General features: G+C 37.9%; 1 protein-coding gene across 1 annotated transcript in view; it reads right to left on the bottom strand.

Moving 5' to 3' along the window:
• Positions 1 to 931: 931 nt before the first annotated feature.
• The window catches only part of FBXL13 (F-box and leucine rich repeat protein 13), a 179,486-nt gene continuing 159,091 nt past the window's right edge, over positions 932 to 21,326 (bottom strand). The window contains 4 exon segments of the mRNA XM_024738118.1: positions 932 to 1,118; positions 7,238 to 7,401; positions 12,320 to 12,419; positions 12,421 to 12,452. Coding sequence (XP_024593886.1) covers positions 932 to 1,118; positions 7,238 to 7,401; positions 12,320 to 12,419; positions 12,421 to 12,452 — 483 coding nt within the window.

Genomic DNA, 21,326 nt, shown 5'->3' with positions numbered 1-21,326 from the left:
CATCTTCAATTTCTTTCATATGATCCAGCAATCCCACTCCTGGGCATATATCCAGAAAAAACTATAATTCGAAAAGATACTTGCACCCCAATGTTCATTGAAGCACTATTTGCAATAGCCAAGACATGGAAGCAACCTAAGTGTCCATCAACAGATGAATGGAGAAAGAAGAGGTGGGGTGTGTATGTGTATGTGTGTGTGTGTGTGTGTGTGTGTGTGTGTGTAAAGTGGAATATTAGTCTTAAAAATAATGAAGTAATACCATTTGCAGCAACAAGGATGAACCTAGAGATTATCACATTAAGTGAAGTAAGCTAGACAAGGACAAATATCATATGACATCTCTTATACATGGAATCTAAAAAAAGAAAAGATACAAATGAACTTATTTACAAAACAAAAATAGACCCACAGACATAGAAAGCAAACTTATGGTTACCAAAGGGGAAAGGTGGTAGGGGGAGAGATAAATTAGGAGTCTGGGATAAACATGTACTGACTACTATATGTAAAATATATATAGATCCTTGAAGTCATTGCCCTTACTCAAACTCTTACTGATTTATATAGCCTTCTGCTTTCTTTTCTAAAGAGAAGCTTCTAAATTCCTTGTCAATAACATCACATTTCTCAGGATTGTTTCGTACAACTGTAACCTTAAATTTGATAATCTCATCAAAACTATTGGTTTGATTAAGGTAAATTTAAGTGGAAAATTTACATAGTAGCAGTGCTTGATTTGGCTTTTTAAAATCATGATTATTACACAGAGGAACTTATAGATGTATTTAGAAACATTTGTAGCTGGAATAAGAATCTGGAGATGATTTGCTGTTTGTTTACACAGTTAAGATCCAGCTAGTAAAAATACTTGGACGAAATGAAGTTGCCAAGTTCTACATTTTTTGTTCTTCCTGCTTGAGGTTGAAGGTCATACTGCTTCCTCTTCACTACTGTATGTTGACTCTTCCGCCATCAATTCTGAATCTTTAAGTTGTGTTATATCTTGTTGCTCTGGAAGAGGCTTGCCTTCGCAATCATAGCCAAACCAAAGTGGAGGGTCAGTAGCATTATATTCCTGCTGCTGAACTATAGATGACATTCTCTTAGCTGCTTCTCTGTAATAACAGTGATGTGCATTAGCTAGTTGCAGAAGTAATCACTAGTGCAGAATTTTCAAACTAGATCACATTTGGAATTAAAGAACTCATTGTCACAACTTGAATTCATTTCACATCTCTCTTGCCTTCCTGATGGGGAGGGTGCGGGTAAATTGTGCTAATAATCAGGATCCCAAAGCTTAAGTAGCTCAATAGTTCTCTGGTTCATCCAGTTCAGAGATTAACAGATACAGTAAATGGGTAAGGAAACTGCATGGCCATGGCGCAGGAACACTGAGGGCACTCTATAGCATTCTTAAATGAGCACTCTGCCTGATATGTCCAGTTTCTTTGATGAGGGAGTATCCTAACCAACCAACCTGTAAAGGCTGGCCATGCAACAGAGCAGGAGCTCTTAACCTAGAGTCCACAGATCCCTGTTGGATACATGGATGAACTTCAGGGAAGCCCATGAACTCCCTGAAAATTCATGCAGTTTTTTATCTACTATGTAGTTTTTTCAGGGGAGGGTTTGTGACTTTCATCGAAGTCTCAAAAGGTGTTCCATGGTCAAAATGACTAAAAATATTGTTACTGTCTCTCTTAGGAGGAAGGAAGCAAAGAAGTCATCTAAAAGTTGTTCAGGACCCCAATTCCAACATGGTGGGAGGAGGGCATTCCTGACACCACCAAGCAATTCTCAGACACCAGCTGGATGTCCTATAATTCAACTCAATTCTGATGCTATCTACCTGGAAATCGCGTTAGATTCCACAAATTAAGGGCTCAGTTCCCCTTCACTTCAGATACCAGGTTGTTACCTGGGCTTCTGATCTACCAGCTAGAGCTGCTCACAGGACACAAACATTTTACTTGCTGGATCACTGGTTCATTAAAGGATATTACTCAAGAACAACCAGGTATCAGAGATGCATAGGGCAAGGTATAGGGAAAGGATGCTGAGCTTCTGTGCTCTCTCCAGGCATACCACTCTCCAAATATATATGAGAAATATATTTTGATCATCTGAATGACCAAATGTATATGTCTTATAAAGCACAATATTGCAGCATCAGAAAAAAAAGTATATCTAACTTGAAAATAATGTCATTGCCAAGACAGAAGGATTTTCCTAGAAAGTTGTTTTGAATCTTCAGACCAGTACCAAACAGGAAATGAGTAATTGGCAGCTTCCCTAGGATCAGAAATGAGTAATGTTTGCCCACATATGGGCTACTTTGCCTGTTTTTGCTGTATATTACGATGAGTTATTAATTGCAGCAGTTTGGAAACAGTCATTGATATGGAGGCTGATATTATATACTTTGGCTTAAGTTTGTGCTCAATGGCTATATGAGTTCTAGTAGCGTAATGAAATCAAAAAGGCTAAGGTACATCAGTTGTTTGAAATACTGTTTCACTTGAATCAAATCTTAGGTGTTTTAAAATAACTGTAAGCAAACTCAGCAGGGAGACAACCAAAGCATTGCCAATTCTGTCTCTTACCACATTGCTGTTTGGCTAATACATTTGCACTTGCAAAACTTTAAAGAAGTTTAAAAAACAATTTGAATAAAAACAATTGTTATACTAATTTCTAGTTCTGAGCCACCAATCCTTGTGGATTAAAACTTGGCAAACACGTGTCTTCTCTTTCGAGAAATACTTATTCTGAAATTTGAAAATGATAAGTTTATAGTCAAATATATAAAATTTTACATTCTGTTAATTTTTTAATCTTTTTTTAAAAGTTTGATCCTGGGCTTCCCTGGTGGTGCAGTGGTTGAGAGTCCGCCTGCCGATGCAGGGGACACGGGTTCGTGCCCCGGTCCGGGAAGCTCCCCCATGCCGCGGAGCAGCTGGGCCCGTGAGCCATGGCCGCTGAGCCTGCGCGTCCGGAGCCCGTGCTCCGCAGCGGGAGAGGCCACAACAGTGAGAGGCCTGCGTACCGCAAAAGAAAAAAAAGTGTGATCCTATGTTTTAAACTTCTTGTATAATCTTTCTATGTCCTCTAAGTAGGATATTATTTTTGCATAATGTAAACACAAGCATTTTTGAAAAGTATCAGGAAACTTGAAAATGTAGAAACTGAATGCTCCTGCCAGAAACATGTCTGTCTCTTTGTCTCAAACTCCCTCTCTTTTAATAGCTTAATGCTCTAGTATAGATGGGAGCTGGGAAATATTGAAAAGAAAATGTCTACTTAGGACTCACTGTGTGTTCTAAGTTTCTTCAAGTGCATGTGGGATCCTTTGAGTACCTTCTGCTCAGGTACTTAGGCCTGAGTGACTCCAAGAACTTGTAGGAAATGATTTGGGAATTGAAGCCATCTACTGCAATGGTTAGTCATTACACATTTAACCTGGTGAGAGAGGTTTCTTTGGATCAGTATAGAACAATGATTTTCAAACACGATATGCCACACAGTTGTAAAGTATCAGCTGGTTAATAATAATGATATTTTGAGGTTTGTAAGTGATTTTTGTTTTTTATAAATTAAAGGGGATTCAAGGTTATCCCTGTAATAACATCACTTGCCCTCACATTTCCTTCTAGTTTCTTGAGTAAGCTAAAAGAAAGGGGAATTTGGAGCCTACATCAAAGACTACTTGTAATCAGCCTCTTATTTATGCATCAGCAAGTAAACTGGGCAAACAGTACTTGTCTCCCCTTATTGATCAAATCTCTTGAATGTTAGAGCTTTAAAAAACTTGAAAATCACTAATCTAAAGATAAAAGAGCAGCACAACAGTGATAAGATCTAGGTACAAAGTATGGCTCTGTCTTTTATTTGTATGACTTTGGGTGTGTTATTTAAGCTGGTTATACCAGTTTCCTTATTCATTTTTATGGTAATAGGGTATTTGTGAGGATTAGATAATAAACATAAAATAAGATTTAGCACATACATGGCAAGTGATAATTGTTAAGTAATATTATTTGTTCATATTAATAATAAAATTCAGTAGGTCCAAATTACAAGGGCCTTACCACAAAGACCTTTCCGTGAGCTAGAGAGGAGAACTCTGAGATTTATTTCCTAACAACACAGATCTTAGAGTACCTAGGTAGTAATTTATGCTGCCAGGAACTGCTAAATAAGGTCCTCAAGGAATCTCTGTACTGCTGTTTGGGGCTCTGAAGACCACCTAGACTTTCTCTACTCATCTCTCTAAAGTTTAAAGTTTTCGACTCCAGACACAAAAACATCAGAAAGGTCCCTTTGCTCTTTGCTAATTATAGACTTAATGGCTCTTCTGCCTCTTTGTGATTCAGACCCTCCTGGGTTGTGGAGATTATTGTTTGGGTCTTTCTCCCTCTTTTTCACTATGCTTTTCTTCATCTCCATTGCCTGTCTTGCTTTCCCCACAGAGGTCCATAAATTGAAAGGTTAGTTGAATACAACTGCTTCAAATGTAGACAGCTAGATTTTCCCATCAAATTTATAATCTCAGTTATTACTTATTTCTCCTTGAATTAAAGGAGCCTTTATTATGTCTCCACATGGGACTTCTGGAATCACTTTCTGGGATCCCTTCAGGCTCTGGGGTTGTAGAATAACAGCATATCTCATGCTGGAAGCGCTTCAGCCAATTTGTTCATTGACCAAAAGTTTGCTACTCCCCTAGTTCAGATAGGGTGGGCTGAACAGACCTCTTTGATTTGTAAAGCTGGTGCAGTGTTTTCAGATTCCATTGAGTATGGGGGAATTTGTATATAAAACAGTTTCTTCTGAGGGCTATAATTGGATTTTAAGGGCTGCATTGTATACTTTTATGTCCAAATGGAATCAGATGTGTGGGAATACATTGCTTTGTGATTCAAAGTCATTGAACCTCTTCCCAAGAAAAATCTATATCCTAACTACCAAATGTTCCATTTCACCCAGACAAAACAAAGCTCTTGCTGTTTAGGGAGCAAGAGCAAACAACTGTGCTTTTTTAGAGTGAACATAGGTAAGGGATTAGATGTCATCATGAGCTTGTGTCTTGAAGGGTCCACATTCTCTGCAGCACTTCCAGTTCCACCCAAGAATCCCATGGATCTAAGTGGAGAAGAAGATGCTCTACAGTCTCTAGAGCTGACCCCAAACAGCAGAATGTGGCCAGGCCTTACCACTTCTCTAATCAGTTTTGAAGCCCAAGTATCTTGGGCTTGACTGACAAACAGCATCCTCTCCTAGAAGCAGGATGTCAAGAACAGATGCTCCTGGAGCCTAACTAGTCTAGCCACCCTGCTGCGGGGATAGCCCTTCTCCATTGCTAGACAAGGATAGAATCAGAGAATTCTAGGCCTCTTTCTTGCTGGATCTTAGCAGGAGTGGAGCTATAAGGGAGAGTACAGTGGTTTGGCCTCTTTAGACAATGAGATGGGCAGGCAAGCCAACTCCCTTCTAGGTATTAGGGCCAAGTCTCTGTCTGCTTCTTGCTCATAGGGACAGGCAGGCTTGGTGGTAGAAAACAAAATAGGCCTTTTGGCTGTCCTGGATTAGGTAAAGGAATTTTCCATAGATTCAGTTAGTTAACTCGAGTTTTGCATTGAGTTTTGGGGGCCAAACCCTAGTAGTAAAATCCTACTTGTTTTATTTTCTTTGCGTATTTTTATCTAAGGACCTTGCAAGAGGAGTGAGTAGTCAAAGGCAGGAATTGGAAATTACTAGATATCTTGGGTCTTCCTGACCAAGCACCATATTTATTACACTTTAACATCCCATACCATGATTACGTTCACCATGTTTAGGATCAGAGAGGCCCTGGCTAGAAAGTCTTCATTCATTCTACTTAAAATCCTACGTTTTAGAAATTCAATAATATTACCTCCCCAAAATAATGATCGGCAAAATAAAGTCAAAAGATTAGAAGCTAAACTCCTTTGTGTAATATATTAATTCATTTACTGTCATCTTGCCCAAAGTTGGCTGTTTAATGATATGACAGGGTCAGCAGGGACTCGTAGGACCTCATTTCATGGTATACACTTTAAATGAAGTTAATAATATCCATGTCAGTCGTCTCCAGACCTATCAAGAAGGGCTGAGTCTCTACTCCTCTCCAAAAATTTTTAAGAACCTGCTCCCTTTTTTCTGATCCAGCTTCAGTTGGCTGCCCTCCTCCCTGGCAAGCCTGGGCCTAGTGGGAGTGCCTATTTTACAAGTAATAGTTTTTGTTTTGTTTTTCATTTCATTTTAGCACACACATCCTTAGATCAGAAATCATTTTCTTCCTCAGGCATCAAGTGACCAAATCTCATGGTTCAGCTCATGCCAGGGCTGCTTAATTAAGAAAGTTCTTCTGTGAAATCTACATGCTTAGAACACATTATGTACTTTGTACTTTGATAATATTAATTCTTAGTATTCATTTTTCCAACCTTCAGAAAAGAACCTGACCTTCAGGGATTGGTCAAGAATTCTCATTTGAACACTCCACAGGTTACTTCAAGAGGTCAGTTAAAATACTTGCACATTTTTACTTTCAGTCAATAGGGAAAAAAAATGAACAATGGAGCAAATAACTGCTTTCTATCTAAAAACTCACAGGGTGGACACCTAATACCTTCTACCTTTATAGATTGCTTATTTACCCAACTGTTATTTCATTGGAAACATTTTGTAAATTGAGTAAATAGGCATTTGGCCTGTAGCAGTCATCAGAATACCTTACTCTGAGCTCTAGATCTTAGTTAAATAACAACTATCAAACAAATAACTTTGGGAGAGATGGGGCTCTTAGGATAACTGTTAATAATTTGTCCATAATTGTGAGCTAGTTTAGTCTGATTAGTTTCTTAACCCCTAGAGGAGATTAACTGAATGCAAATATTTTGAGAGAGGAGTAGAGGAAGAGCTAGTGATCATTCTATGAGGAGCAGAGTTAAGGCTTTGAGCATCTGCATGGTCAAAGAAGGGGAAGTACTAAGAGTAGAAGGGCTACTGGGAAAGGAATGTGAAGCCACAAAGACTATTTTAGAGGGAGCTTCCCTTGGTTCAGCCCAAAATATTGGCTTCAATTAGGTAAAAAATAAAATGAAGCCTTCCTAACTCTGAAAACCACTATGTATTATGAATGCTGTGGTGACATATTCTATTTTCTCAGAAAGTAGTTCTCAAAGTTTTTCATATTCAGGTACATACTTACTTGGAAATAAGTCTGCAGTATAGCATCTTTAGGATCCGGAGTTGTTTGCAGCCCATCTGAAGGTTCACAAGCATTTGGTCAGTAAGCAGGTTACAACTGGAAACATCCAAAACGTACAGGTAATGGCATTTTGCCGATAACATCTCCAATGCTGAGTCAGTAATCTAAACACACAGCCAAAGTAACTCTGATTATTCCAACAAAATCCATCCCAGGGAAGAATAGTGTATTGGTCAGTTTGGGCTGCTATAACAAAATACCACAGACTAGATGGTTTAAATAGCATACATTTATTTCTCACAGTTCTAGAGGCTGAGGAGTCCAAGATCAAGTTACCCACAGGTTCAGTGTCTGGTGAGGGCCCTCTTCCTGGTTTGCAGATGGCTACCTTCTTGCTGTAGCCTCACATGGCAGAGAGTGAGCTCTAGTTTCTTCCTATTCTTTAAGGACACTAATTCCATCATGGGGGCTCTACCCTTGTGACCTTGGTCTAAACCTAATTAGCCCCCCAAAGCCTCACCTCCTAATACTATCACATCAGGGATGAGGGTTTCAACATACGAATTTTGGAAGGACATAAATACTCAGTCCATAACAAATAGAATCAGAACCATTGCAGATTCTCTTTAACTAGCTTGTCACGTGATGAGCCTATATAACTCAAGTTAGTGATTTAAGTCTGTTTCCAGAACAGTAAGATGTCTGTTTCAAGTGGCACTAATAGAATTCGTGATCTTGCTGTTATTTTCATTTTAGAGTTGTCTGTTTGGGATTGGAAACTTCATCAAAATTTCCCTAGTAATACCTGTCACACCAATATGAGCAGTTTATGAAATGCTGCAGTAATGGGATTTAACTTTAAACTTGAAATCCACTGTAAGGCATCATCAATTTGAGAAACATAAGTTTAATGATATCACATGTTACAAAACTATAAAATATATATATCCACTGAAGTTAACCTGCAGATAGGATCAGATTGCTGTGAGAAGGGATCTGGACATCTCTGATGACTTGTGTATGGAGTAATTGGTTCTGGAAAGGGACAGGTAGGTAAGACAGATGTTTGTAGGCAGCAGGGGAGAGAAGAGTAGAAGCCACAGAGACTGCATGAATCTCACTCTGAGAATTTCTGCTCAGGGTTCCAGTATCTTGAGAGTTTGCCCAGATGTTCTGCAGAGGTAATTCAACTCCACTCCTTGGATTACTTCACTTACTCAAGTTTAGCTTTTGAATTTATAGCTGAACTGGGACTTGCTGCAAAATCAACTAGATTACTCTCCCCAAAGGAATTTTTTTCCAACTGGATTTAATTTCTTATTTTAAATGTTTGAACATTCTAAAAAACATGCCATGAGGCTAAGCTCTTGTTTTTAACATAAAATTGAGAGAATTATGCCGAAAAACCCTTCAGTTTGAAATGTATACTTTTTATGTTTGGAAAAATAGATGTAATTGTCTAAGCATGCCCTGTTTCCAGAACTTGCTCAGAACCAAGGTTTAACATTGCATCTGATTCTCACAAAAATGCTTCAGACATTTTTGCCATTCTTTGTGGGTCTCTGAAGATCTAATGTCACTGGGGGTGGGGGTTAACCCTCAGAATTGTAGAGAAAAGGAAAGACAATGAGACGATGGAAAAATCCTGGATAGGTGGAGCTCAGAGCGCTAGGTTTTATTGATACCGGGGGAACTGAAAAGGAGCCCAACATTTCCTGTAGATCAGAATCCCAAATGTTCGGTGACTGAGGTGATGTTTTGGGGACTTATGGGAGCTGGAAACTGGAAGTGGAGATGACTGGCCATGCTCTTAACTCCCAGATACATGGTCTTGATCTCAGTCCTACTGAGCAGAGATTATGTTATTCTCATTTTAGTGCTGGGTGGGATGAGGTCACAGTACTACTCACTGACCTTGGTGGCGAGCTGGTTGAAGGGACCTTCCAGGAGGTGGACAAGATGGCCATTCAAGATTGACCCATGGGCTTTTGGGAAACCTAGCCTAGAATGATGAGCCAGACACTAATGTGTTTCATGGCTCGTCAGAAGCAATGGAACTGAAATATATTAGACAGGACCACAGCCTTATGATTTCTGAGGCTGTGAGGAGTGTTCACATTGGCCCAACTTAAGGTCACTACATCTTCTGAATCAGGATACTCATTTCACCTGCATAGATGGTAAAGCTAAATCCTCCCTTACATTGAGGTTCTGAAATAACTACTCCCCTTCCTTTTTCTCAGCATAGATCTTCAGTGTAGAGTGATTCATTTTATAATATCTTACTTGTGTGATATCCTCCTTAGTTTCTAGGCTGCAAGACAATATCCACCTCATGATTTATAGAAGGAACTCTCAGTTTTTCCTTACCAAAAAACAAACCAAAGTGAAACGAAACAACAACAAAAAATTCTCTGCCTCAATTCCTGTTCTCATTGGAGTCTTTCCTTTTCTCATTCTCCTACTTTCCTCCCTTATTAGTGGAGCCTCTTAAAAGCCCAGTCGACATCTGTGCCTGCTTTACAGCCAAGGCAGTTCCCAGTGAGCCATGTGTTACCCATGTGTCCGTGTGCAGTGGAAGCAAGGACCCTGCGAGCTATGACTGCTCAAGCTGCAGAGGGTTCATGGTCAGTGCTGCTAGTGTCCTGAGTTCCTTGACCCAGCTCACTTCTAGAACCAGTTGATGTTGACCGGAAAGGCATCTGGTTTCCCTAGTTCTAAACAAGTACACTATTGAACAAAGAGAGTTTTACTGTGAATTTTTCAGATTAATGTCCTGATTCACCATGTCTTTCCCACCACTGCCTCCTTTTCCTTATTGTGGCACAGTTAATGATGGAGGAATCAGGAGTTCCTAGCATCACTTTCTTAATCTACTCACCATCCAGACTAAACAACTGAGAAGCTGGATTTTTAGACTAGCTAGAATGAAGGCATCTTGAAATGTCAGGTGATGCTTTGGTAAACAGAAGCCCATCAGTGTGCACAATAGAAGAGGACAAGGTTGTTAATAACCTTGCAATTTCTGAGGATTTTTTTTAGTTTTCTTCCCTCTGAGTATTTTACTTCCTCTAAGTTTTTCCTGTTAATTTGGTTTGGTCTTTATCTTCCACTTTAGAGGCTTTTCTCTTAAGTTTAGTCTCTTATGTCCTTGATGTCTGCTCATGATTAATAATGGAGAGCTAAAAGCTGATTGGAAGGTCTGAGTGCATGATATGGGCCTTCTCTACATTAAACTTCAATGGTTTAGATGGCTTATTTGTTGGAAAATCCACATATGTCAGTATTTTTCAATCTTTCATCTTGGGCTAGTCAGAGTCCCCAGAAAAGAGGCTTCCAATCTGCTGCCTGGAGGCAGAGATCTGGCACCCATACTCTGAATGCTCTGTTGGAAAAGTGCTGAATGTCTCTGCGTTCAGCATTTAGTCACTTAATTCCCATTTTCATTTTTGTACCCAAGCTCTCAATTATACATGAGTCTCCCAGCTCAGCAACCTTCTGTTTTATTATCTGGAGAGCAGATAGTAGAGAGATTTCAGTCCCCGCCTCCCAGAGGACATTTAGCAATATCTGGAGACATTTTTTATTGTTATGACTGGAGGTGTGGGGGGCTAGGTGCTACTGACATATAGTGGATAGAGGGCAAGGATGCTGTTAAACATCCTACAGTACACAGAACAATCCCCCACTACAAAGAATGATCTTGTCCAAAATATCAGTAACGCCAAGGCTGAGAAATCTGGCTGTAGGAAATACATCTCAAATCTGGTGAGAGTGGGGAGGGGCAGTTGCCCAGAGGTATGGAGTAGAGGAGGAGATCTAGAGATCTGTCTACTTCTCAAGAACTTTTAACCCAGTCTTCCTTATTCTAGCCACCCTCTTAAGCTAGTTCCAGAGGTACACAGTATTGCCAAGTTTGAAGATTATGGTGTAAATCCACTTTTTCCCCAGCTTTCTCTATGTTGTCTTAGGATTCAAAGCTATCTCTGGTATGCTAAATTCGTCCATCTACTTTCAAGTTTCCAAAATTTGTTGCTCTTTGTCTCCTCTACTGTTTTCCCTATCAAAGTGACCCCTCACCCTTCTTCTGCAGTTTTGGTAGGGTTTCAAGAGGGAACAAAATTATGTGTGTATATTCAATCTGCCATATTAATCCAGAGCCAGAGATCTCTATTTCTTGACATGGGGATATATGCATAGTATATTAAGAGAAAAGAAAGTAGGTTACAATGTATTATAGAAAGTATGATTCTGTTCTTTAAAAAACAAGACAAAGCACAAACCTGTAACTATTTATAATCTCTGTACATAGAAAAGAATTCTAGAAGAATAAGTATAAAATGCAGCAGTGGTTATGTCCTGGTTGGTGGTATGACTTTGAATTTTTACTTTGTCCTTCACACTTTTATATGTAGTCCAAAGATTTTGCAATGAGTATATATTCCTTTCAAAGAAAGATGTCAAGAAAAATTATCCAACACTTGAAAATAAGACAAAAGATGATTGCATATCCTTTCAGTGTCTTACCGGAACATTGTTTTAACAGGTCCAACTGAGAAATTCTATAAGGAATTATGCTTTTGTTTGACATACTGTTTAGTACTGATTAGGGCCCAAACTCTGTTATATTTTTGCCCAGGAGAGATGCAAATTATTTCTGTCTGGTAGAAACTATAACTCCAAGGTTATGGATTTATTACCTTGTAGGACATTAACCAATTTCGGATTTAACCTAACAATTATATTCCAACATTCTTTCTTCAGTTCCTGTAAATACCCAGTTTGATCAAATGCTCTATGAACTGACTTTACCATTTTGCTGGTTCTCTCATTGAATTAAATAAATATTTGACACATTTTTATATTTGTATAAGAGTTGTCTTTAACTTCTTGCAGATTCTACTTTGACACAAATGAAATCATAAAGCTATTTCCAATTTGGGGAAAGAAGAAAACTAATGAATACCACAGACATGGCAAAGAAAACAAGTTCTCTGGTGAGTCCAACTGCTAATTGCTACCCTGCCTGGGTTCTTTGGCAATACCTCAATCTGATATGTCTGAGCTGACTCCTGCACATACCTTTGGACAGCCAGCAATGCTGAGAGATGTGAGATTAATACAATAAATGGCCAGTGCTTTAATAATCTCATCTGACAGCTGGGGGCAATAAGAGACATCCATGTTCCAAGATCAGTGAGCCTTTGCAGAATGCCTGCAAGAGATTCCAAAGTTAAAGGTTTTTTTTCTTTTTCTTTTTCTTTTTCTTAGTCTTTATTCAAATGTTGTGTACATCTATAGCCATCTTACCCATAGCAATTTACCTAATATGCATTTCAGTTTCTAAAATATAGGTGTGTTACATTTTGTTGCAAACAAAAGCCATTATGTCCAGAATTTCTTTATAACAAAAGATACTCACACACCAGTTAACAGTTCAGTAATATTCAAATTCCTGCTAACAGAATTTGGTTTTCCTGAGGTTAGCGCTAATGGAATTTTACCCATGTGGTTAGTAATTATTAGAGTTATATTCAGTCCAATGAGTGGAGGAAAAGAAATCTGGAGATGAGGATTGGAAGGCAAACACTCTGGGGTTGACAGTATAATATAATGGAAAAAGCACAGTCTTTGGAACCAGGCTGACCTGAGTTTTAATTTCATTCTACCACCTTATTAGCTTTGAAACCTTAGCAAGTCACTCAATCTTTCTGAGCCTCAGTGTCCTCTCCTTCAAATTAGGGAAAATATCTACCCTCCAGCATTATTCTGAAATGCCAAAATGTTCATCTGAAATTTTTAGGGCTAAAAAAGGTCTGGAAATCATGGAAATTCTTCCCTTTATCTCAGGAGTTCTTAATTTTCATTCCTACTTTTCAGTAAAAACAAAAAACAAACAAAAAACCTGAGTGATAAGAAGAATCCATGAGGAAATAATGGTCAAATTTTATAGTTCAGTTATACAAGAACAAAATGATCCGCAGAAGTAAACTAACAGTAACTGTAAAAATATCTTAAGTCAGGCTTCCCTGGTGGCGCAGTGGTTGACAGTCCGCCTGCCGATGCAGGGGACACGGGTTTGTGCCCCGGTCCGGGAAGATCCCAGATGCTGCGGAGCAGCTGGGCCTGTGAGCCATGGCCACTGAGCCTGCGCATCCGGATCCTGTGCTCCGCAACTCCAAAAAAAAAAAAAAAAAAAAAGAAAGAAAGAAACAAAAATATCTTAAGTCAAGATGAGTAGAAATTGGAAACCATGACCAATTCAAGATAACCTTAATACTAGTAAGAAAAGTCCATCCCCCAAATTACAAGAATTACAGCTATCAACGTGTGCTCAATCACTCTACAAGTTTAGCCTCATCGTGAAGCAGCTCAAATTCTTAGAGTACTAAATTAGAGACCTCGGTATATGATAGTTTACCATTTTTAGTTAAAAGTATTAGATTTTAGTAATCCTAGAGGATTAAGGCATTCCTTATTTATATGTAAAAATGGATGTCTATCAGACATTTCCCTCTCAGACCTGAGGGAAGGACCTGGGTTGTTGGATCAGTAATGGCCATTAGGATGACTCCAGAGGTAAAACCACCAGTGGGCTTCCCTCCCATTGAGTATGCCAATTTCCCCTTATTTTAGCCCAAAGGAAGACTGGAAAAGAACTAGTCAGCCACCTGTTTTCTTTAGTAAGTTAATAGAAGAGGGAAAGTTTCCTGGAGGGGCAGTTTAGCACAGTAGATAAGACTAGGACAGTGGCATCAGATATAGTGGGTTTAGAAGCCTTGCTCTGCCACTATGGGTTACTGAAACTCGCTGAGCCACAACGTCTCTTCGGGTAAAATGCAAATGATAACACCCACATCAAAGTTTAGTTGTGTAGATTATATGAAATAATATATGTACCTGATATAGTTCCTAGAACAAAGTAGATTCTCTAGCTAGCTATAAAATTGTATATACAGTGTTACTTGAGAGACAGTATAACATGCTTGGCCTGTAGTAAGCACTCAGTAAATGTTAACTGTTATTGGGATTTGCATATGATACCAGTAATAATAAAGATGCACATTTGTATTGTACTTTGGAGAAAACTAAAAGATATTGGTTATTTTACCCTAAATCATCTTTTTCTGACCACAGCAACCAACAGTGATTCCTCTTTCCTTTGACCTCATACAGAACTTGTCTTTTTCAACTGATTCAGCACTTATAGTACTTGACTCATTCCTGTTTTGTGGCTAAATTTATATGGAGATTTGTTTCCTCTAGCAACTAAGTGATGTCAAAAATTGGAAGGAGCAGTTTGTCAGGAAATATTGAGGTCCCTGTCATTGGAGATAATCAAGCATAGAGGGCACAACTAGTGTGGTGCAGAGGGAAATCTAGCTTTAAAGGATTGGAACTGGTGGTCTTGAAGCTCAGCTCAGATTCTTTTGTCAGGAAATATTGAGGTCCCTGTCATTGGAGATAATCAAGCATAGAGGGCACAACTAGTGTGGTGCAGAGGGAAATCTAGCTTTAAAGGATTGGTGGTCTTGAAGCTCAGCTCAGATTTAACAAGTTTTTCAATTAGAATGCAATAAGTCTCTCAGAGGTACTGTCTGGAACCCTGCTAGCTTTTTATACCCCTTTCACAAGCATCATATTTAGAATACAGTAAGTTCTCAATAAATACTAGTTGCTTGCTCAACCCTTTATAGGTATCTTCAAGGATATAAAGAATTATTTTAATAATACAGGAATTCTTATGTTGCAAGGGGTAGGATAACATTGTTTTCTGCTTAGAGAATGGTTAGAGTTCAAGGAACTGGAGAAAATGTAAAGCAAGAAGGAATATTTAAACAATAAGAATAGTTTATTGAAAGATGAAACAAGCTTCAAAGGGAGATTCAAGGCTCTTGGTGTCTGCAAACCCTTTTCAGTAGCATCTGTCAATATCTTGGACTGCTTGAATCACTTCTGCTTTAAGCCTTTTTTTAAAGCTCTGATATTCTTTGAAGTTAAACTTTCTCAGAGGTTTTAAATTAAGAATAACTTATAAAAATGATTACAAGGTCTATGATACATTCATGGTAGCATTCTCACTCATGGAAAATCTGAGGCACAAAGATGAGTCCAAGGCATTATGCTTGGCATAAATCAGTGCAGATCTGAGAAATAAGTCAGAACTTTTCCTCCTTTATAATTCATATTTTCCTTTAGAGACATGTAAGTCGTATTAAGTACTTAAGTCTGCAGATGTTTTTCAACATAATCATTCATGAAATTCCATTTCCCCCCTACTGATAAGATTATTATATGCTCTTCTGGCTACAGTGTTACAGAATTACACATATATCAATGCTGTTGATTTTCTTTTTTCAGAAAATGTTAGACTGAGATTCTTAATCTTTTATAGTGAAAATGGAGAGAATATTAAAAATTACCAATTTTGACCTCCATCCCATGTATCAACCAATTTTGCTGTGGGTTAACAATCTTGAAGACAACTTCCAAATCGCTTAGTGAGTTAAATAATTTCTTCTCTGTATCTTATGAGCTGAGTCACAGTATGGGGGCTTAATGACTGCATTCCTAAGTTGGGTATGTAGAAGAGACTGAGTTTCACTAACATTTACTGACTGTCACAATAATGTGCTTCTGCCAAAATCCTGATTTAAACCACCTCGACAGGTGGCAGCTCCCAGTCTCAAAAAAGCTCACCTCATGGTGCATACTCATAACACCATCTCTTGACTATTTGCCTCATTACATTCTGATTAATCCTGCTACCAACTTCTGTTTGGGGGTGGGGTGGGGTTTCCAATGGATAATTACAGAAAAATCTTGTGCTACCAAGAACTATTTTCTATAATGAAGACTATTTTGTGCTGCTTCAAAGGCTGAAATACAATTTCCACAGTTCTAACTTATAAACTGAATTCATAACTACAGTATCTCAAATATCCTTTCTGACCACAACATTATGAGACTAGATATCAATTACAGGAAAAAAAGCTGAAAAAAAAATAAACATATGGAGGCTAAATAATACACTACTAAATAACCAAGAGATCACTGAAGAAATCAAAGAGGAAATCAAAAAATACCTAGAAACCAATGACAATGAAAACACGACGACCCAAAACCTATGGGATGCAGCAAAAGAAGTTCTAAGAAGGAAGTTTATAGCAATACAATCCTACATCAAGAAACAAGAAACAGGGCTTCCCTGGTGGCGTAGTGGTTGAGAGTCTGCCTGCCGATGCAGGGGACACGGGTTCATGCTCCAGTCCGGGAAGATCCCACATACCGCGGAGTGGCTGGGCCCGTGAGCCATGGCCACTGAGCCTGCGCGTCCGGAGCCTGTGCTCCGCAACGGGAGAGGCCACAGTAGTGAGAGGCCCGTGTATCGAAAAAAAAAAAAAACAAGAAACATCTCATGTAAACAACCAAACCTTACACCTGAAGCAATTAGAGAAGGAAGAACCAAAAAGCCCCAGAGTTAGCAGATGGAAAGAAATCATAAAGATTAGATCAACAATAAATGAAAAAGAAATGAAGGAAACAATAGCAAAGATCAATAAACCAAAAGCTGGTTCTTTGAGAAGATAAACAAAATTTATAAACCATTAGCCAGACTCATCAAGATTTTTCTTGGGTCTTGGAGAAGACTCAAATCAATAAAATTAGAAATGAAAAAGGAGAAGTAACAACTGACACTGCAGAAATACAAAGAATCATGAGAGATTACTACAAGCAACTATAGGCCAATAAAATGGACAACCTGGAAGAAATGGACAAATTCTTAGAAAAGCACTACCTTCTGAGACTAAACCAGGAAGAAATAGAAAATATAAAAAGACCAATCACAAGCACTGAAATTGAAACTGTGATTAAAAATCTTCCAACAAACAAAAGCCCAGGGCCAGATGGCTTCACAGGTGAATTCTATCAAACATTTAGAGAAGAGCTAACACCTGTCCTTCTCAAACTCTTCCAAAATATAGGAGAGGGAGGAACACTCCCAAACTCATTCTATGAGGCCACCATCACCCTGATACCAAAACCACACAAAGATGTCACAAAGAAAGAAAGCTACAGGCCAATATCACCGATGAATATATATGCAAAAATCCTCAACAAAATACTATCAAACAGAATCCAACAGCATATTAAAAGGATCGTACACCGTGATCAAGTAGGGTTTATCCCAGGGATGCAAGGATTCTTCAATACACACAAATCAATGTGATACACGATATTAACAAATTGAAGGATAAAACCCATATGATCATCTCAATAGATGCAGAAAAAGCTTTCAACAAAATTCAACACCATTTATGATTAAAAAAAACCCTCCAGAAAGTAGGCATAGAGGGAACTTATCTCAACATAATAAAGGACATATATGACAGACCCACAGCCAACATCGTTCTTAATGGTGAAAAACTGAAACCATTTCCACTAAAATCAGGAACAAGACAAGGTTGCCCACTCTCACCACTAATATTCAACATAGTTTTGGAAGTTTTGGCCACAGCAATCAGCGAAGACAAAAAAATAAAAGGAATCTAAATCAGAAAAGAAGAAGTAAAACTGTCACAGTTTGCAGATGACATGATACTATACATGGAGAATCCTAAAGATGCTACCAGAAAACTACTAGAGCTAATCAATGGATTTGGTAAAGTAGCAGGATACAATATTAATTCACAGAAATCTCTGGCATTCCTATACACTAATGATGAAAAATCTGAAAGAGAAATTAAGGAAACACTCCCATTTACCACTGCAACAGAAAGAATAAAATACCTAGGAATAAACTTACCTAAGGAGACAAAAGACCTGTATGCAGAAAACTATAAGACTCTGATGAAAGAAATTAAAGGTGATACAGACAGACGGGGAGATATACCATGTTCTTGGATTGGAAGAATCAACATTGTGGAAATGACTGTACTACCCTAAGTAATCTACAGATTCAATGCAATCCCTATCAAAGTACCAATGGCATTTTTCACAGAAAAAAATTTCACAATTTGTATGGAAATACAAAAGATCCTGAATAGCCAAATCGATCTTGAGAAAGAAAAACGGAGCTGGAGGAATCAGGCTCCCTGACTTCAGACTATACTTCAAAGCTACAGTAATCAAGACAGTATGTTACTGGCACAAAAACAGAAAGATAGATCAATGTAACAGGATAGAAAGCCCAGAGATAAAACCACGCACATATGGTCACCTTATCTTTGATAAAGGAGGCAAGAATATACAATGGAGAAAAGACAGCCTCTTCAATAAGTGGTGCTGGGAAAACTGGACAGCTACATGTAAAAGGATGAAAGTAGAACATTTCCTAACACCATACACAAAAATGAACTCAAAATGGATTAAAAACCTAAATGTAAGGCCAGACACTATAAAACTCTTAGAGGAAAACATAGGCAGAACACTCTATGACATAAATCACAGCAAGATCCTTTTTGACCCACCTCCTAGAGAGATGGAAATAAACAGATGGGACCTAATGAAACTTAAAAGCTTTTGCACAGCAAAGGAAACCATAAACAAGACGAAAAGACAACCCTCAGAATGGGAGAAAATATTTGCAAATGAAGCAACTGACAAAGGATTCATCTCCAAAATATACAAGCAGCTCATGCAGCTCAATATCAAAAAAAAACAACCCAATCCAGAAATGGGCAGAAGATGTAAATAGACATTTCTCCAAAGAAGATATACAGATTGCCAACAAACACATGAAAGGATGCTCAACATCACTAATCATTAGAGAAATGCAAATCAAAACTACAATGAGGTATCACCTCACACCGGTCAGAATGACCATCATCAAAAAATCTACAAACACTAAATGCTGGAGAGGGTGTGGGGAAAGGGAACCCTCTTGCACTGTTTGTGGGAATGTAAATTGATACAGCCACTATGGAGAACAATATGGAGGTTCCTTGAAAAACTAAAAATAGAACTACTTATGACCCAGCAATCCCACTACTGGGAAGGACCCTGAGAAAACCATAATTCAAAAAGAGACATGTACCACAATGTTTATTGCAGCACTATTTACAATAGCCAGGACATGGAAGTAACCTAAGTGTCCATCGACAGAAGAATGGGTAAAGAAGATGTGGCACATATATACAATGGGATATTACTCAGCCATAAAATGAAATGAAATTGAGTTATTTTTAGTGAGGTGGATGGACCTAGATTCTGTCATACAGAGTGAAGTAAGTCTGAAAGAGAGAAACAAATATCATATGCTAACACATATATATGGAATCTAAAAAGAAAAAAAAATGGTTCTGAAGAACCTAGGGGCAGGACAGGAATAAAGATACAGACATAGAGGATGGACTTGAGGACAAGCGGAGGAGGAAGTGTAAGATGTGACGAAGTGAAAGAGTAGCACTGACATATAAACATTGCCCGGTGTAAAATAGGTAGCTAGTGGGAAGCAGCTACATAGCACAGGGAGATCAGCTCGGTGCTTTGTGACCACCTAGAGGGATGGCATAGGGAGGGTGGGAAGGAAATGCAAGAGGGAGGGATTATGGGAATATATGTATATGTATAGCTTATTCACTTTGTTATACAGGAGAAACTAACACAGCGTTGTAAAGCAGTTAAACTCCAATAAGGATGTTAAAAGAAAAAGAATGTATATATAAATTTATCACTGTCATTTTGCTGTGAAACAGAAATTCACACATTATAATTCAACTGCACTTCAATAAAATGTTTTGTTTGTAAAAAGAAAAATTATTTCTTCTAAGAGCATATTCTGAATTTCCTTACTGTAGGAAAAAGAGCCTTGCCATTTACATAGATATTTAATTTTTAAAGTTAAAGTATAAACAAAAAGGTAATTCTTTAATAAACTAATTTTATTTGTCTTGAATATTGACCATCATTTATTTGGTGTTAGTCCAGAAATAAATAATCTTATAACATCTCTATACACAATTTGGGCATAATAAATATCCACACACATTGACATATTCATGTAGTCTAACAACCACTAAGATGTGTACGTATATTTAATTTACACACATGTGCTAGACAATTAGGTATATACTTACATGTATTTACATGTAAATATATGTAATTAACATGCTGAAACTTGTAAATATTTAATTTGCACACATACACTACACATAGGTATACATTTACATACATACTTACATGTAAACACACACAGGCATATTTTCAGTGTGTACATACATGTGTAAGTCCTTGTGGTGAGACATAACTAAACCTGATTTTCTCCTCTTTATTGCTGTATACAGGTCTTTTGTCTCCTTAGGTAGGTTTATTCCTAGATATTTTATTCTTTTTGTTGCAATGGTAAATGGGAGTGTTTTCTTGATTTCACTTTCAGATTTTTCATCATTAGTATATAGGAATGCCAGAGATTTCTGTGCATTAATTTTGTATCCTGCTACTATTGCTGTATCTTAATCAACTACCTCAACATATGAAAACTGAAATAATAAAAAATTTTGGTCAATCGCCAAGGTTTTCACTCTCAAATACCTGCATAAAGAAAAATATGCACATTCATATGTATGGATATTGCATTAATGTATTTATAGCATACTTCATTCCCCAAAAAAGGGAGTGAGAAATAAAAACTAGATTAAGGGAATGTAAAAAGCAACTAGAGTAAATAATTTTATTTATTCCTTTGGTTCTATCCAAACAACTTAATAAGACAGAGCTTCCAACTTATTTGTATTGTAACATCCCAGTTAGACCAATTTTTTGCCAAACTTGACAGTCTGTTATTTAAATTCGCAAAATGCTCAAGGAAAAGGTTTCTTAAGAAATGCTCAATTATGACTGTATCAAACATTGCTTCCAAAATAAATGTGTCTTTCAAGAGCACCAAATAATTTTAGTTTAACATGATCATTGAATGTCTAAAGTTCTCAGAACAAAACTAAAGTTGGGGAAAGTAATTAAAACCAGATTCTAAAAAGTCAATACATCTGAGGCTCCAGACACTCAAACTGCATGTGCTGTGGTTTCCAGTAAAACTAAAATGAGGTAATTTTTTATTCCTGTAATGTTCATGATTTGTGCAAAACCA

The sequence above is a fragment of the Neophocaena asiaeorientalis genome, unplaced genomic scaffold, assembly GCF_003031525.2.
Source record: "Neophocaena asiaeorientalis asiaeorientalis breed wild unplaced genomic scaffold, Neophocaena_asiaeorientalis_V1.1 scaffold170, whole genome shotgun sequence".
NCBI classification, from domain to species: Eukaryota; Metazoa; Chordata; class Mammalia; order Artiodactyla; family Phocoenidae; genus Neophocaena; species Neophocaena asiaeorientalis.
Note: the sequence above shows the minus strand (reverse complement) of the source record. Positions and strands in the feature narration are given on the sequence as shown.